Below are 16,123 nucleotides of genomic sequence, written 5' to 3' on the forward strand. Positions count from 1 at the left end.
TTCCCTCTTCCCTTCGTTTGGTTACCCCTTCAATCTGATATGGCCTCCTCGGGCAGGTTTGCCTCCTCGGATGGGCCACAGGCCCAATCACCTTGACTTTAATAACTTTAGTGACTGATCGGCCCCCACAATCTTCATATATTCTCCATGTTTACAAAATTTCAAGGTGATCAAAAATTAGTAGCCATATCATAAATCAATTGTTTAAATTCAAGTTTTTGTAATTTAAAATAATACATAAAAAATGAGTTTATAGATTAAATGATAAATAACATCCAATTGACATGAAAATTGGCATGAATGTTAAGAACATATAGAATATGTAATTTAACGGTGAGATTTTCAAATTATGAATTCTATAACAAGTTATTGGGTGGTGTAACATTACTTAGAATTACACCAGGTGTAACTTAAACACAACCCTAAATATATATATATATATATATATATATATATATTTAATAAGATGAGTTCGAGTTACATCATAAAAGTTACACATTTTTTAAGCCATAGATTTCTTAGAGATCTAACGACTGAAAAACCATCATCAAATGTTAATACTTTCCACTTTATTCCCTAATTAATACTAGCAATTTTTTCTCTCTTTATTTATTGTTTTCCACATGATTAAAGGGCACTACCATTTTCAATAACCTGAAAACCTTACATATACTAGCACCCCACCATAGCCAACCTCCCACATCTCTGCAAAGAAGCCATTGAACGGTACACTAGAAATTTTTTATTGGACTTTCTGCTTCACATTCCCATTAATAAAAAGCTGGTTTTGGTGCAATTAATGTTGAAGACAATTTTGTTATTGGATAAATTACCCAATTACTACATTTGTACAACCAGCAAATTTAGCAAAGACTTCATATCGAACCTACTATGGGGAAAAAAGCAATTCATACCTGTAAGGGTTGTTTTTTGGATCTAGGCCTAAAAGGTAAAAAGATTCAGGTCTAAAGAGTCCAATACAAAAAATCTGTAGAGAGTGGGCTGAAAACTAGGTTTCAATGAGTTGGACAACGCTCACAATGGATTAAAGATTGAAGTAAAACAAAGGAAAATATGTTTTGTGCAAAGAAATCCTTCCTCGGCAAAGTCTGAAGAGAGTAGTTCCTGGATATATTTCTCTTATACTTGATTATAATTACAGTTTTTAGTGCTATAGTCTTTATCTTTCTACAGATTCTTAGATGAACTTCCCCCTTCTTCTTGGAGGATCTCTTATATTATATAGCCTTTTTTAGCTAATATTGACCCTTCATTTGTTGATCATGTAGGCTACTACTCGAGTGTTTGTCCCATCAAATCTTCTGTGAGTTGCAACAACCAAGACAACACTGTTTAGGGTCTTCTCCACATAAATGAGGCCAGGGGCTTTGGTGGGGTGCAATAAATGTGGTGGCAGCTACCATCCCTTCAAACATGTCAAGACTAACCCCCTTTCAGAAGCTCTTCCTCTCCAATGTGACCTCCTTTGGTAATGTGCCATCGACGTGGCCAAGGCTCACCTCCCTGGCCTTACCATCTGAGGGTATGGTCTCCTCGAAACTGCATCGGCCTCATATATGACATGTGACACTATTATCTTATTAAATTTTTGTATCCCATAATACCCATTTGGAATAGGAGAAAATTGCTATATTGACTATTGATTTGGAATAGGAGAAAATTGCTTATTGACTATTGATTTGCAATATCTTGTAAGGACACTTTTGAATAGCTCTTAAGGAGCTTCAAATTGGAGGTGTTGGAGATATATGGCCTACGTTTAGGTGATATAGGAATTATTCAATTAACATAATATTTAATTGCTATATTGCTTCTGTGTCGAAAGGGGAGATTTGGCTATATATATATATATATATATATATATCAATTTTGATGTGTACAATTTATAAATTACTAGTGTGTAGCATCATGCATATGCACGGGTACAATTAAAAATAATTACAAATATACAGTTCAAATTATACATTTTTTTTAGAAGATGTTCAAATTATACATGGTATTAGCTTACATTTTTTTTTAAAAAACCATACATTTTTAAATTATACATTTTTTTGGTTTTTGCATTCAATAATTCACTTATTACAAAAATTAAAAATTTAGATGAACATGTGGCAGAAAATTAGACTCCAATTAAAATCTAATTTAGAATATAATTGGATTTGGACTATTCAATTTTTACACTCAATAATTCATTTGGTACAAAATTAAAAATTAAATGGGATAAGTGGTGAAAAATTGAAAATCTAATTTAAATCTAATTGGATTTTCTCTAAACTTTGGCAATTGTGTATATTAAAAAAAATCATAATTGACTTGTAATATTTTAGAAGGAAAAAAAAAAATCAAAACTAGTGTGCAAAGTCCTGCTATACATGGCAAGATCAGCTTAACAAATAACAAACTACACAATCAACTAACTCTATTTGGATTAGTCAGCACCTATGTTATCACCTAGGAAGATTTGGATCTGATGGCCCCAGTCAGAACCTATATTAGTTAGAGGCTGTGGGAGTTTTAAAATGCATTTCCAAGGCTTAGGTCTAGTGCATTAGCTCTCAATCCTCATCAATTATGCTTTCACTTCTCTCAAGTCCTCACTTTTTCCATGGGAAGAAAAAGCAAATCCCATTCAAACCCAACAACCAGCATGGCAAGAAAGAAGACCAAACAACTGAAAAGAAGATAAGGAAGAGCATATCTTTTATCTTCCCCACAATATTGTGACAGACATTCTGTCACGACTGCCCTTCAAAACCCTCTTCTGGTGAATCACTCTAGTGGTGAAGTGAAGTTATTTTGCCACCAAAACCCATTTAGGTATTGGATGTTATGTGAAACATAGTGTCCTGGATTCATGCATACTAGGTGTGGTGTATTAGGATAAGTATCACTTTTGAAATTTGGATTGATTGCATGGTTAAATTTTGCATGTGTTCAATATAAATTTTATAATTTTTGTGTTAATTAAGTGAGTTATTAGGGAGAAAATGGGCAAATGCCCTTTTCAAAAAAAAAAAAAACTAGCATTTTGCCCCATTTCCCAAACTAATTAGGGAAATACCCCTTTTTAAAACTCGATTTTCTCAAAATCAAGTTTTTAAAAAAAAAAAAATTCTAGAGCCCTATAGTGGCGTTTTAAAGAGCCTATAATGATGTTTTAAGGACTTATAGTGGCGTTTTGAAACTCGAGCTCCATAAACTCAAGTTACACGCAATTGTTTTTTTTTTTTTTACCTATAACTCGAGTTCATAGAGTTCGAGTTTTAAAACACTACTATAGGTCCTTAAAACGTTACTATAGATTCCAAAAACGCCACTATAGGGTTTAATTAGATTTTGAGAAAATCGAATTTCAAAAGAGGGGCATTTTCCTTATTAATTTGGGAAAGAGGACAAAATTTTAGATTTTTTTTTAAAAGGGCATTTGCCCATTTTCTCTGAGTTATTAGTGCAAAAGTTAAAAAGTTAAAAAAAATAAATAATAATAATAGAAAAAGCAAAAAGAAGGGTTTGTTTGATATGGACAAGATATTGATGTGATTATTGACAATGAGAATTGGAGAAAATTAAAAATAATAATAATAATAAAAATGAAATTTATATTTATGTTGGACTTAGGCTTTAGTTTAGGTTTTATTCTCATCTAGACCAAATCTAAATCATAGTAAATTAAACTTTAGCACAATAAGAAATTAATAACGTTTGCTATCAATTTTTTTCTTATATATTATTATTATTATTATTATACAAATTGTGGTTGGACAAACTAAAATTGAGAATTTCATTAATAACAATTTAAATAATTTTTTATACATTTTTTTAAATAAACTTAATAAAATTTTAATACGCATTTAATTATGCTTATTTATAAATGTATCGCATGCATGTGCATAAGGTTATAAACTAATAAGAAATAATTATTCATTTAAATTAATGAAAATAATTATATATTTATCAATTCACTCAAGTAGTTGGTGTGTTTTCTTGATTATATTAATTCTAACAATTTGCATTAAATATAAAATGAAAATTTTGCAATAATTAAATATTAATTTTATAACAATTGAAGTTTATTTTTTTTGAAAATATTATGACATAGAATAAGCATTATATTTAATATTATATAATATATATATATATATATATATATTGAGAATCTATATATAATACGTAAGATTATTTTTTAGAAAATATTAAAAAATGCATATGGCGTTGGACATGCACTTTTTAACGGCAATAATGCCTTTCGTAGAATACCATACATTTTAGAAGCGTGCATAATAATGGCTTTGGTTTTGACTTTTACTCTTGAAAATTTTACAAAGCAAATCCGAGAGGTTGGTTTTAACTTGTAATTTAAAATTAGAGAGATGCTATGTTTACAACATTTTTACAATAAATCACAAGTGGTTAGTTGTTATTGGTTCAAATTTGAAACTAATACTAAAATTACTTTTTTACCCCAACAATAACAACCAGTAACAACTTGTCACTTAGGATTTGTTGTAAAAATATTGTAGACATATTATTTCTCTTAAAATTATGAGTTTAGTTTACCTCTAATATTTTTTTAATTGAAAGAATTTTTTTATTTTAAATACACAATAACAAGTGATAATGGGTTTTAATCTTTACATTTTATTTAGTTAGTGGATAATGTGATAGTTTTTCATTAAAACAAGATGAGATTCTAGTTTTTAAAAAAAAAATACTGGAGGTAAGCCAAACCCTTAAAAAATTACAAAGCTACGAACGAAAAAAAAAAAAAAAAAAGTGTGTTTTGTGAGCATTATCAATAGCTACGGGTAGCTTCAAAATTAATTTTGATGGTGCAATCTTCCTACGGGAGAATAAGTCTAGAATCAGAGTGGTAGTTTGTGATTCTCAGGACTTAATCATTGCTTCTTTATCTCAATAGCTCCCCCAAGCCTTTCAATCTTTGGAGATTGAAGCTATTACGGCAAGCCGAGCTCTTGAATTTGGTATAGAAGTCGGAGTTCATCAATCTATTTTGGGAGGAGGTATTTGGTATTAAATGATATCATGTTAGCGGTATCAAAATCCAATAAGTGTGAGAATGTCAGCAAAAAATAACTAACCAACAAACAATTGAAAGACATGTATTAGTGGGTAGTTATTTTTGCACATTTGTCTCTCATTTATTGGATTTTGATATGGATAATGTGGTATCATTTGATACAAAATACTTTTTCCTATTGGAGGGTGATTTTGCAGTGATTATGAAAGTTTTGGGAGAGGATGGAGTGTCTTTGGCCTCCTTTGATCCTCTGATTGAAGATGCTAAGTTTTTCTCTAGTTCTTTTAATCAATTGCTATAATCTCATATTAAGAGAGATGGTAATAAACTTGCTCATAGTTTGGCTAGACATTTTCTTAATGTCATAGATTATGTTATGTGGATGGAGGATATTCCACAACAATTTTATTATATTTTTTAGGCTGATACAACTAGTCTTCTTTAACAAAGTTTTCAGGTTTTCTTCTTAAATTTTTTTCTTTTTATATATATATATATATATATATATATATGATTTTTATTTTTACAAAGGAAAACAAAAAATGTTCATAAAAGACTGATTTTTGATTGGAAGAAATGAGTGCTTAATCACTTTCCATTTCCACAACATAGCCCCTATTCTTAGATCATCTTAGATCATCGGTTCTATATTATTACTTATTTACGTAATTTTACATTTTGAAGAATGTAATTTAGAACCAAGGTGTGTGTTTTTTTCTCTACATTGTTCATAGAAAAAAAAAAAAAAAAAACAAGCTTTGTAATTTTCTTTTTATGTTCTATTATATCAATGTAGATTCAAAGATTTTTAATGACATTATCACTCCTTGTTTAGTCATTGCCACCGATTTTAGTTTTTTCTTCACTTTTTCGTTATAATTATAGTTCAATTTTAGAGACCTGTGTAAATTTAACTAGGAATCTGACAATGAAGAATAAAGACCCACAATTTTGAATGTTATTGTTCTTGTGGTAACTTCATTAATTATGCAGAAACTTTCATGAAAGATTCATTATACAGAACTGGATTAGTTTAGCAAATAAATTATGAAATTACCAACAGATCATACTTCATTATACAGAAATTAATTACGTTCGCATCCAAGTAATAGCTTGTATCTTGTTGATCTCCTTGAATATTATTTTGCTAAATTAATCAATGTATTAATAACATAGGTGTGATGTTTATTTTTCATCTAAATATAGATTCTGTTTTGATGGATAAGTGCTAATCTGGGTGGCGTGGAATTTTTTTTCTCTTAATTAAAAATTATAAATAGGAATTTCAAGGTAATATATAGATCAGTAATTCCCACTGTTTGGTTATACTCCATTTTGAAATTTTTGATTCCTTTACAAATCTATTCTAATAGTTAATAACTAAATTATAGTCGAAATTATATTATTTAAGTTAATTAGATGATATATTTTTACCTATGAATTTATAAAAATTAGATTTATCATTCTTGTGTTGTTAAAAATTAAATAAATTTTGCTACAAATGGACGGTTTATATTATCAATAAATTACCAATAATAATTGATATCGTATGAACTTATTTACAAACTTACACAATATAATCTTAAGTCTATATAAATATATTTTAAGATAAGCATAAATATAAACACATAATATTATATAAACTTCAAACGAGCCTCACATTTATGATGTTATTCACAAACACATTACCATGTTTAACTTTGACTTGTTTAATAGTCGAGCTTAATTAACTTGAGTTTGAATTTTTCTTTGCCTTGTTTGCTAAACAAAAAATTATAAATAATTTTTTTTCCAAGCTAATTAAACTCATACTATTCATAAACAGCTCATTCTTTTTACAGTTGAACTAAAAATTTTATTTGATTTTTCAGTTTTATAGAAAAATATTATTGGTAATACTCATATACCATTATTATTTTCTTTAATTGCTTTGTATTATTTTAGTATAACAAAGTGAAAACCAATAAAACCAAAAACAAACCAGTTTGCAGAGTCTTGTTATACACGGCAAGATCAGCTTGACCAATAACAAACCACCTACACAACTAGGGTTATTTGGATTAGTTAGCAACTAAGGGGCCGTTTGGTAATATTGTTTTAGTAATGTTGTTTGTATTTTTTAGAAATACATGTGAGTAAAAAAATGTGTAAAAATATATGTAATGTTATTTAAAAATGAAAACATGTGTTTAAACATATGTATCAAATGACCCTATATTATCACCTAGGAATATTTGGATCCACTGGCCTCAATCAAAACCTATATTAGTTATCTCAAAAAAAAAAAAAAAAAAAAAACCTATATTAGTTAGAGGCTATCAGAGTTTTTAAAATTCATCCAAGGCCTATCTCAATCCACATCATTTCCGCTTTCATCTCTCTCAAGTCCTCACTTTTTCCATGGGAAGAAGAAGCAAATCTCATTCCAACCCCACAACAAGCATGGCTAGAAAGAAGACCAAAGCACTGAAAGAAGATGAAGAGGACTATATCTCACATCTTCCCCACAATATTGCGACAGACATTTTGACACGACTACTCTTCAAAACCCTGTTCAACAGCAGGTTTGTTTGCAAGACATGGCTCCATCTTCTCAAGGACCCCAGTTTCACTCAATTGTACCACACAAGAGTAAACTCCAACTGGACCATCCTCCAACCCAAAGTGAAAGACCACCACCTCTACGCGGTCCATCTTTACAATAGTAGCTCCGTGATTCACTTCAGTGCTAGAGTGAAGTTTGCCACTAAAACACATTTAGGTTTTGGGTATTATGCGAAACATCATCTTGTGGATTCATGCAATGGGTTGATCTTAATAGGCGAGGTGCATCAGTATAAGTATATCAAGTCTCTGTGAAATTGGACCAATTATTTGTGTGTAATCCAATAACGGGTGAGTTCGTCATAATTAGGCTCCGATGTCAACCTTACACCCTCTCTTTGGTGTCCTCGCCTTGGATTTTGTCCCAAGACCCAAGTGTATAAGGTGGTTCTCTTGTCTGAACATTATGGAGTTGAGGAAAGTAAACGAGTGCCAACTCTTGTGTACAAACTTGGGGTGAAGGGCAATAATGTTTGGAAGAGAGTTAATGTTGGAGATGATGTGTATGGTGAGACAACAGGTAGTGTTTTTTCTCAATGGGATTATTCATTGGGTTGTGACATCCCATTCTGTACCACAATATATATATCCATTTGACGTTGAGGATGAGTGTTTTCAATCGGTTCCACCGCCTCTTGAGGTTGAGTCACCTGAGCGGACAAAGTTGGGGATCAGTCTTGGGGTGTTGGAAGGTTGTCTTGCCATTTGTGAAAGTCCTAAAAATGATGGAAGACATTTTCACATATGGGTAATGAAGGACTACGGTGTTCAAGTGTCATGGGCTAAGGCATACAACATTGAGTTTACTATGATAAAAAACAACGTTGTTTTTCATCCCCATTCCACGGATCCTAGGGTTGTGCCATAATGGTGACATCCTGTTATTATATAAAAACCAGGATTTGGTCTCTTTCAATCCAACAAAGCCAAGTTTCACATTTCATAGGATTGAAAAACAATGTTCCTTTCAGGTGCTTCCTTATATTCCCAACTTTTCTTTACTTAGGAATATAGCAAAAGGAGAACCATTATTCTATGCGACATCAAGGTAATAAACACTTAGTATTTTGGTGTGTTCAATTGTGATTATAAAGCAGTCTAAGTGACTATAACCTCTCGTATAAAAAAAAAGTGACTATAACCCCAAAATTTCCTATGTTTGTCTTGTCATGCATGTCTTGATATATTCAGAGAAGTATCTCATATGTAAGAGGCATGAGATTGCTGATTAAATTCTCCACCATCGAGAATTAAAATGGAGAATCATAGGAAAATTGTGGCTGGTGTGCTGGTTCTTGTTTCAAAACGCGCCCTTGAGATCCTTTGATGGTTTGAACTTTTGCAAATATTAGATCCTCTTTTGATTGAATAATTATCCTGAGTCGTGTATAAATATTACTTATTTTGGAACAGCAATTTGTCTTTTGGCTCTTGGAAGTATGAATTTAGTTTTATATTTGATTTTTGTTTGATTCCGAGAATGACTTGGTTAAATATCTTGAGCTGCCTTTTTTTTAGTTTAGAACTCTGATAATAGAGCTTATGTTTTCATCTTCATAGCTTGTGTTTTAGAGTTTAGTTCAGAATGATTACGGGAAATAACTAAAGTAATAGTCAGCTGATTATGGTAATGAATTTCAAAAGGTTTGAAATCAAGATGGATGGTTTTTGTTGAGTCCATAGGATTAGGTTGGCAAACCGTGACCAATTAAGAACTAACACATAATTAGATTAATAATCAACTTGGTTTAAAATTGGTCATTTAGCACAACCGAGACCTAAATTTCTAACAATGTACAATATTAAACATAATATGGTTACGCAAAACTTTCATTTATCTCATTCACCTTATTGATAGTAGTTTATAAATGCACAATTAGTTTGTTTGCAAAAGGTCCATGTACAAAAACATAGCTCTAAATGTGCATTCAAGCCAAATTGTGGAAAAGGTCCATGTACAGAGTGGCTGAATACAAACCACATTGTGATGCATCATCCCAAAAAAAAATAATTCAACATAAAAACAAAAGAAGTAATATGTCCACAACATTTTCATAATACTTTCAAAACAAATCCAAAGTGACAAGTTGTTATTGGCCATTACTAGTAGACAAAAAAGTAATTTTAATAACAGGATCAAATTATAATTAACAAATTATCATCTATGATTTATTATAAAAAGATTATGAAAATGTTGGGATGTATTACTTTTCTAAAAACAAATTTCATGTTTCCAAGATTAGAGTGACAACGCAACGTGTATCACATCACCTCAGTGATGTCATCCTTTAATTAGCCCATCACTCTCCATGCCTCTTGATTGAAGTTTTGTACATGCCTTCAACTCTTACTAGCATTTGTATCAAAAGAATTTTCAACAATGAGTTGTGATCGTTGCTTATCCCTCATTAAGCTTTTTCCCACACATGAGAAAAACATCTAAAATGGTTATATATGCATATAAAATTATGCAAAGCTTATGATGAGAGGCAATTTTATTGGCTTAAAACAGAGGATTGTGTTTAAAATAAGAAAATGTGCCTTTAGCACCTCAAAGCATCATGCAATAACCATTTGTATTGAAGAGCGTCTATAATTGAAAATTTTAACAGCATTCTTGGCAAGTTGCCTGTTCCTCCCTTGATATTCTTAAACATGGTACCTAAATATTGTGTGGTGGGAGGAAATGTACCATTGAATAACCTAAATCAACAAGGTAATATGATCCTACATGGAACCAACTGTAATGGTTGAGTCAGGATTTCACTTTAGGAGGAGCAAGATTAAAAGACAATATTAAAAAAACCTAAAAAATATTAATTATACTAATAACAAAATAGATAAACCAATGTAATTGTCATACAAAATCTACCTAGTTTCAATTAAAAATCGATCTAGACTTATTATTGTGCTTAGGATTTTCTCTAGTTTCAATTAACTAAAAGTGTATATTTCATATTGTAGGGATAAAGCCCAAAATGACACGTTGGGCCTTAGGCCTTTGTCCGAAACAGCTGAATCGTTCGAGGAGAAGCAAGACGTTATCAGGATTTCCCACTGAGAGACATTCAAGTGAGGGACGAACGGAATGTAATCCGAGGAGAGGCTCCTCCTTAGATACGAAAAAGACCGCTCAAGCACATACACCAGCTACTAAGGCAACCTTTCAAGAAGCTCCCGCAATGAGAACGTGTCTCGTAAACGTGCAAGAAGGAAGTAAGCTCAAAAATATCCAAGGGAAAAGCTGCTACCGCCGTATTAAATGTATTACAGCTACTTTTCTAGCCATATTTATATGGAGAAGACCTCTGAATAGTGTTACCTCGGCGAACGTAACTCATAAAGAGCCAAAGAGGGTGCCTGATGGGACAGACACTCAAGTAAGGACTCAGGTGAGCGACAAGTGTAGGATCAAGATGGTCCAGAAGGGCTATATAACGTGAAAGACCCTCCATGGAGTAAGGGAAGGAAGGAATTGTAAGAAAATCTGTAATAAAGCTTTAAACAAAAAGTATTGAAGAATCAACGTCCTCGGCCCAATCCGAGAGTATTGTTCCTTAACAAGCTTTTGTTATCTTTCTCATTTTAGCACTAAAATCTATTCTTTTGTTACCTGGTTTACACTAGCCCAGTTTCCCAACCCATTCTCTACAAATTTATTGTTTTGGGCTGTTTTGGGCTTAAGTCCATACATCTGTTTGGCTAGAAACCTAAAGCCAGTCCTTACAATTGGCGCTATCTATGGGAAGGAATACTTGGGTGTTAGCAAGCTCAACGTTCAAACATGGCAAGTTCAGACCTACGACAAGCAGAATTCATAGGATCCCAACATCAAAATCCTTTCGTCAACCTCGAGCGGAGAAGGGATAGGGAGGGGAGTGTGCATAGTGCCTGAACCGGAAGAAGCCAGTCATAAGGAAAGGGTCATCTTTCTCAAGAGGAGAATACCAGAGCGCTACAACTGGAAGTCAACCAGCTGAAGAGAAAGTTGTGCTATGCACAGCAGAAGCAAACCTCCTCCAACCGGATGCCTCCCCTAATGGCGAAGAGGATGGTAGCTACAGGCGAAGGTTAAAGACCCCACCTAGCGAGTCTTTCTCCTACGAAGAGGAGCACCACCGCAAGCATAGGCATAAGAGCCCCCTTCGAAAAGGTGTGGGAAACGAAGCTATGGGCAAGGCGTTGGATCAAATCTCTAAGTTGCCTTTCGCACGGAGAATTAAGTGAGCAGAACTCCCCCAACGATTCACTCAACTCGCGTTCACCATGTATAATGGCAAGACAGACCCCATAGAGTATATGAGCCACTTCAATCAGAGAATGGTTGTCCATTCTAGAGACGAAGCCCTGATGTGCTAGGTCTTCCCATCCAGCCTAGGACCCGTAGCAATGAAATGGTTTGATAACTTGAAGTTCGACTCCATAAACTCCTTTAAAGAGCTCACCCAGGCATTCAGTTCTCACTTCATTACCTGCGGTAGAGACCCTTGGCCCCTATCTTCCCTACTATCCTTGAGCATGAGAGAATGAGAGACCTTGAAAATATACATGGACAGATATTGGGAGATGTACAATAAGATGGATGGTAATTTTAAAGACATCGCCATTAGTACCTTCAAAAGCGGCCTCCCAACCGAGCATGGCTTAAAGAAGTCCCTAACGAGAAAACCTGTCACCAACCTGCGTCAACTCATGGACCGTATTAACAAGTATAAGAGGGTCGAGGAAAACCAGCAAATGGGTAAAGGAAAGGATAAAATTATCCCTCAGGAAAGAAGGGATTTCAGGTCGGACTGATACAATAATAGTCGGCCATGGAGAGATTTTAGTGGGTAGCCAGGACCTACCAACACTCAGGCGGTCAATGCAGTGTTTCGAGAACCGGTGCACCAGGTTCTGGAGAAGGTTAAAAACGAACCATTCTTCAAATGGCCAAACAAGATGGCTGGGAACCCCCTGAGATGAAACCAGAACCTTTATTGCTAGTACCATCAGAACCAGGGGCACACTACAAAGGATTGCAGGAATTTGTGGGACCATTTGGACCAGCTGGTCCGAGAAGGGAAGCTGAAACATTTGTTGCACCACACCAGTATACGCGGGGGCCAAATAAATTCGGAACCTAGGAGGGATGATTCTTCAAGACCACCCTTGGGAACGATCAATGTCATCTTCACTGCTCCTGGTAGGACCAGTTCTTGCCCCTCTAGAGTAATGTCCGTTGCTCGGTTTCCCATCGAGAGCAATGACACAAACCCTAAGAGAGCCAGAGTGGAAATCCGACCAGTTCTAGGATTCTCGGACGAGGACAAAATCGAAACCATTCAACCCCATGACGATACTCTGGTGGTCACAGTCAGAATAGGAGGGTACGATGTAAAGAGAGTATTGGTAGACCAGGGTAGCGCTGTCAAGGTCATGTACCTTGACCTGTACAAGGGGCTGGGATTGAGGCTCGAGGACTTGACAACCTACAATTCCTATCTAAATAGTTTTGAGGGGAAGACCGTTATTCCAAAAGGTCAGATCAGACTACCTACACAAACTGGGTCGGAAGTGGTAGAGGTAAAATTCATCATGGTGGATGCCTATTCCCCCTACACAGCTATTGTGGCCAGACCCTGACTCCATGCTCTAGAAGCTGTTTCATCCACCCTGCACCAAAAAGTAAAATACCTCTCGGGAGGCTGCGTTGAAGAAATTGTGGGGAATCAACCTGTGGCTTGGCAATACCTTGTGGCCGCCATCTCACGGCAACACAAAGCCAGTTCCTCGACCACTGCCGAAAGGGACTTATAGTAATCAAAAACCCTGGAGCCGCCATCCTATGAACCAGTGGAGAGCCCGAATGTGAAGATTTGGAAAATTTATCGTAGGTGGCGACTCAGAGAAGTTCTTTTAGATAGGGGCTTAACTACCTCCTCAAGAAAAGGAGGAGCTGTTAGCATTCCTCAAGAGAAACGTTGATGTGTTCGCATAGGACGCTTATGAAGCCTAAGGGGTGGATCTAGAATTTATCTGCCACCATTTAAACGTTAACCCATCCATCAATCCCAAGAAGAAATCGCCTCAATGCCCATCCAAAGAACATGCAGACGCTGTTAGGGAAGAGGTGACAAAGCTTAAAAGGGCAGAGGCTACCAAGGAGGTCTTTTACCCTGAATGGTTAGCCAATATCATTGTAGTAAAAAAGAAGAGCGGGAAGTGGCGAGTATGTGTGGACTTTATGGACTTGAATAAGGCCTGCCCGAAAGATCCCTTCCCTATGCCTCGAATAGACCAATTAGTGGACACAACAGTCGGCCATTCTCGAATGAGCTTCTTAGACGACTTTCAAGGGTATCATCAGATACCACTCACCTTGGATGATCAAGAAAAAACGGCATTTGTCACTCCCACTAGAAACTACCACTAAAAGGTGATGTCATTCGGCTTAAAGAATGCAGGTTCAACCTATCAAAGGATGATGACAAGAATGTTTGAATCCCAATTGGGAAAAAGCATCGAGGTCTACATAGACGACATGGTGGTGAAGAGTAAGGTGGTGTTTAAGCACGTTACAGACCTCAGAAGCATCTTTGAAATCCTGAGGAAACATAGATTACGCATAAACACTTCCAAATGTTCATTTGGTGTCGGATCAGGCAAGTTCCTGGGTTACATGGTAACTCACCGGGGTATCGAGGTTAACTCCTATCAAATCAAGGCCATTAGCAGCCTACAACCACCTAGGAATCCCAAAGAGATTCAAAAGCTTACTAAAATGGTTGCTGCCCTGAATCAGTTTATTTCTCGGTCGATGGATAGGTGTAAAACTTTCTTCCTCTAGATGAAAAGATGGAAATGATTCGAATGGACTGAAGAGTGTGTGTTGGCTTTCCAACAACTTAAAGAATATCTATTGCGGCCACCTATCATGTCTAGTCCAAAGGTGAATGAGGTCCTGTTCGCATACATCATCGTAGCCTCTCACGCTGTGAGTTTGGTTTTGCTACGAGTTGACAATGGCGTACAACGACCAGTTTACTATGTAAGAAAATCACTACATGAGGCGAAGGATCATTATCTACTACTAGAAAAGGCAGTCTTGGTAGTGGTGCTTGGCACACGAAAGCTCCCCCATTACTTCCAAGCGCATACAATTGTTGTCCTGACTCAACTCCCCTTCAAAGCTATACTTCGAAGTGCTGATTATACAAGGAGGATTGCTAAATGGGCCACGATCCTAGGGGCTTTTGATATCAAGTACATGCCCCGTACCTCTGTCAAGGGCCAGGTCCTCACGGATCTGGTGGTCGAGTTTGCCAAACCCCCATTGGAAGAGGTGACAGAAGCGCAACACATGGATGGAAAATCGGTTGGCATGATCTCCCAACAAGGCCTGCCATCCTGGAAAGTGTATGTTGACGACGTGGCAAACCAAAAAAGGTCTGGGGTGGGAATAGTACTAATATCCCTCGAAAAGATCACTATTGAAAAATCGCTAAGACTGGGATTCTCGACCACATATAATGAGGTTGAATATGAGGCCCTATTAACGGGAATGACCATGGTTCAGAAAATGGGCGGGAAGGCGATAGAGATGTTCTCGGACTTGAGGTTAGTTGTTAGCCAAGTAAAAGGAGAGTTTGAAGCGAGGGACGAAAGAATGCAGAGGTACTTAAGTCAGGTGGGGCACCTATCGTCAGGATTTGAATCTTTCGACTTGTTGCACACTCCTAGAAGTGGAAACGCCCATGCTGATTCCCTAGCCACGCTTGCTACCTCCTCGGCACAAGGCCTTCCTCGGGTCATCCTCGTGGAAGATTTGTGCAAGCCCACAGGGGTGGAGAAAGGAATGATCCATGTTCACCAGGTTAGGGTGGGGTCTAGCTGGATGGATCCCGTAATATTGTTCTTGAAAGACGACATCCTACCTGAGGAAAAATCAGAAGCAGTAAAGGTGCGAAGGAATGCTCCTCGGTTTTGGTTGTCCGAAGACCAAAAGTTATACAAACGCTCGTTTTTCGGGCCCTACTTGTTGTGCATACACTCTGAAGCAACAGAATTACTGTTGGAAGAGTTACACGAAGGGATTTGTGGAAGCCACATTGGAGGTAGATCTTTGGCACACAGGGCTATCACTTAAGGCTACTAGTGGCCAAAAATGCAAAAAGAAGCACAGGAATATGTAAAGAAATGCGATCAATTTCAAAGGTTCACGTCGAACATGCATCAACTGGGAGGAGTCCTTAACCCTCTGTCCAGCCCTTGGCCATTTGTGTAGTAGGGCTTAGATATCGTAGGCTCTTTTCCCAAAACAATGGGTAACAAGAGATACCTGCTAGTCAGCACAGACTACTTCACCAAATGGGTTGAAGCTGAGCCCTTGGCAAACATCAGAGATGTTGACGCCAAGAAGTTTGTGTGGAAAAATATCGTCACCCGATTTGGAGTCCCTCACACCCTCATCTCAAACAA

At 35.9% G+C, this 16,123-nt stretch overlaps 1 protein-coding gene across 1 annotated transcript; it reads left to right on the plus strand.

Annotated features, from left to right (window-relative positions):
- The first annotated feature begins 12,877 nt into the window (after positions 1 to 12,877).
- LOC115964921 lies at positions 12,878 to 13,288 on the plus strand. Its single transcript, XM_031084148.1, has one exon. The coding sequence runs from the start codon at positions 12,878 to 12,880 to the stop codon at positions 13,286 to 13,288; it is 411 nt and encodes a 136-aa protein (XP_030940008.1).
- Positions 13,289 to 16,123: the final 2,835 nt, after the last annotated feature.

The sequence above is a fragment of the Quercus lobata genome, chromosome 10, assembly GCF_001633185.2.
Source record: "Quercus lobata isolate SW786 chromosome 10, ValleyOak3.0 Primary Assembly, whole genome shotgun sequence".
NCBI classification, from domain to species: domain Eukaryota; kingdom Viridiplantae; phylum Streptophyta; class Magnoliopsida; order Fagales; family Fagaceae; genus Quercus; species Quercus lobata.

Excerpts from the sequence above, each read along its gene's own strand:
- LOC115964921 (XM_031084148.1), top strand. The coding sequence starts at position 12,878 with ATGTCCGTTGCTCGGTTTCCCATCGAGAGCAATGACACAAACCCTAAG.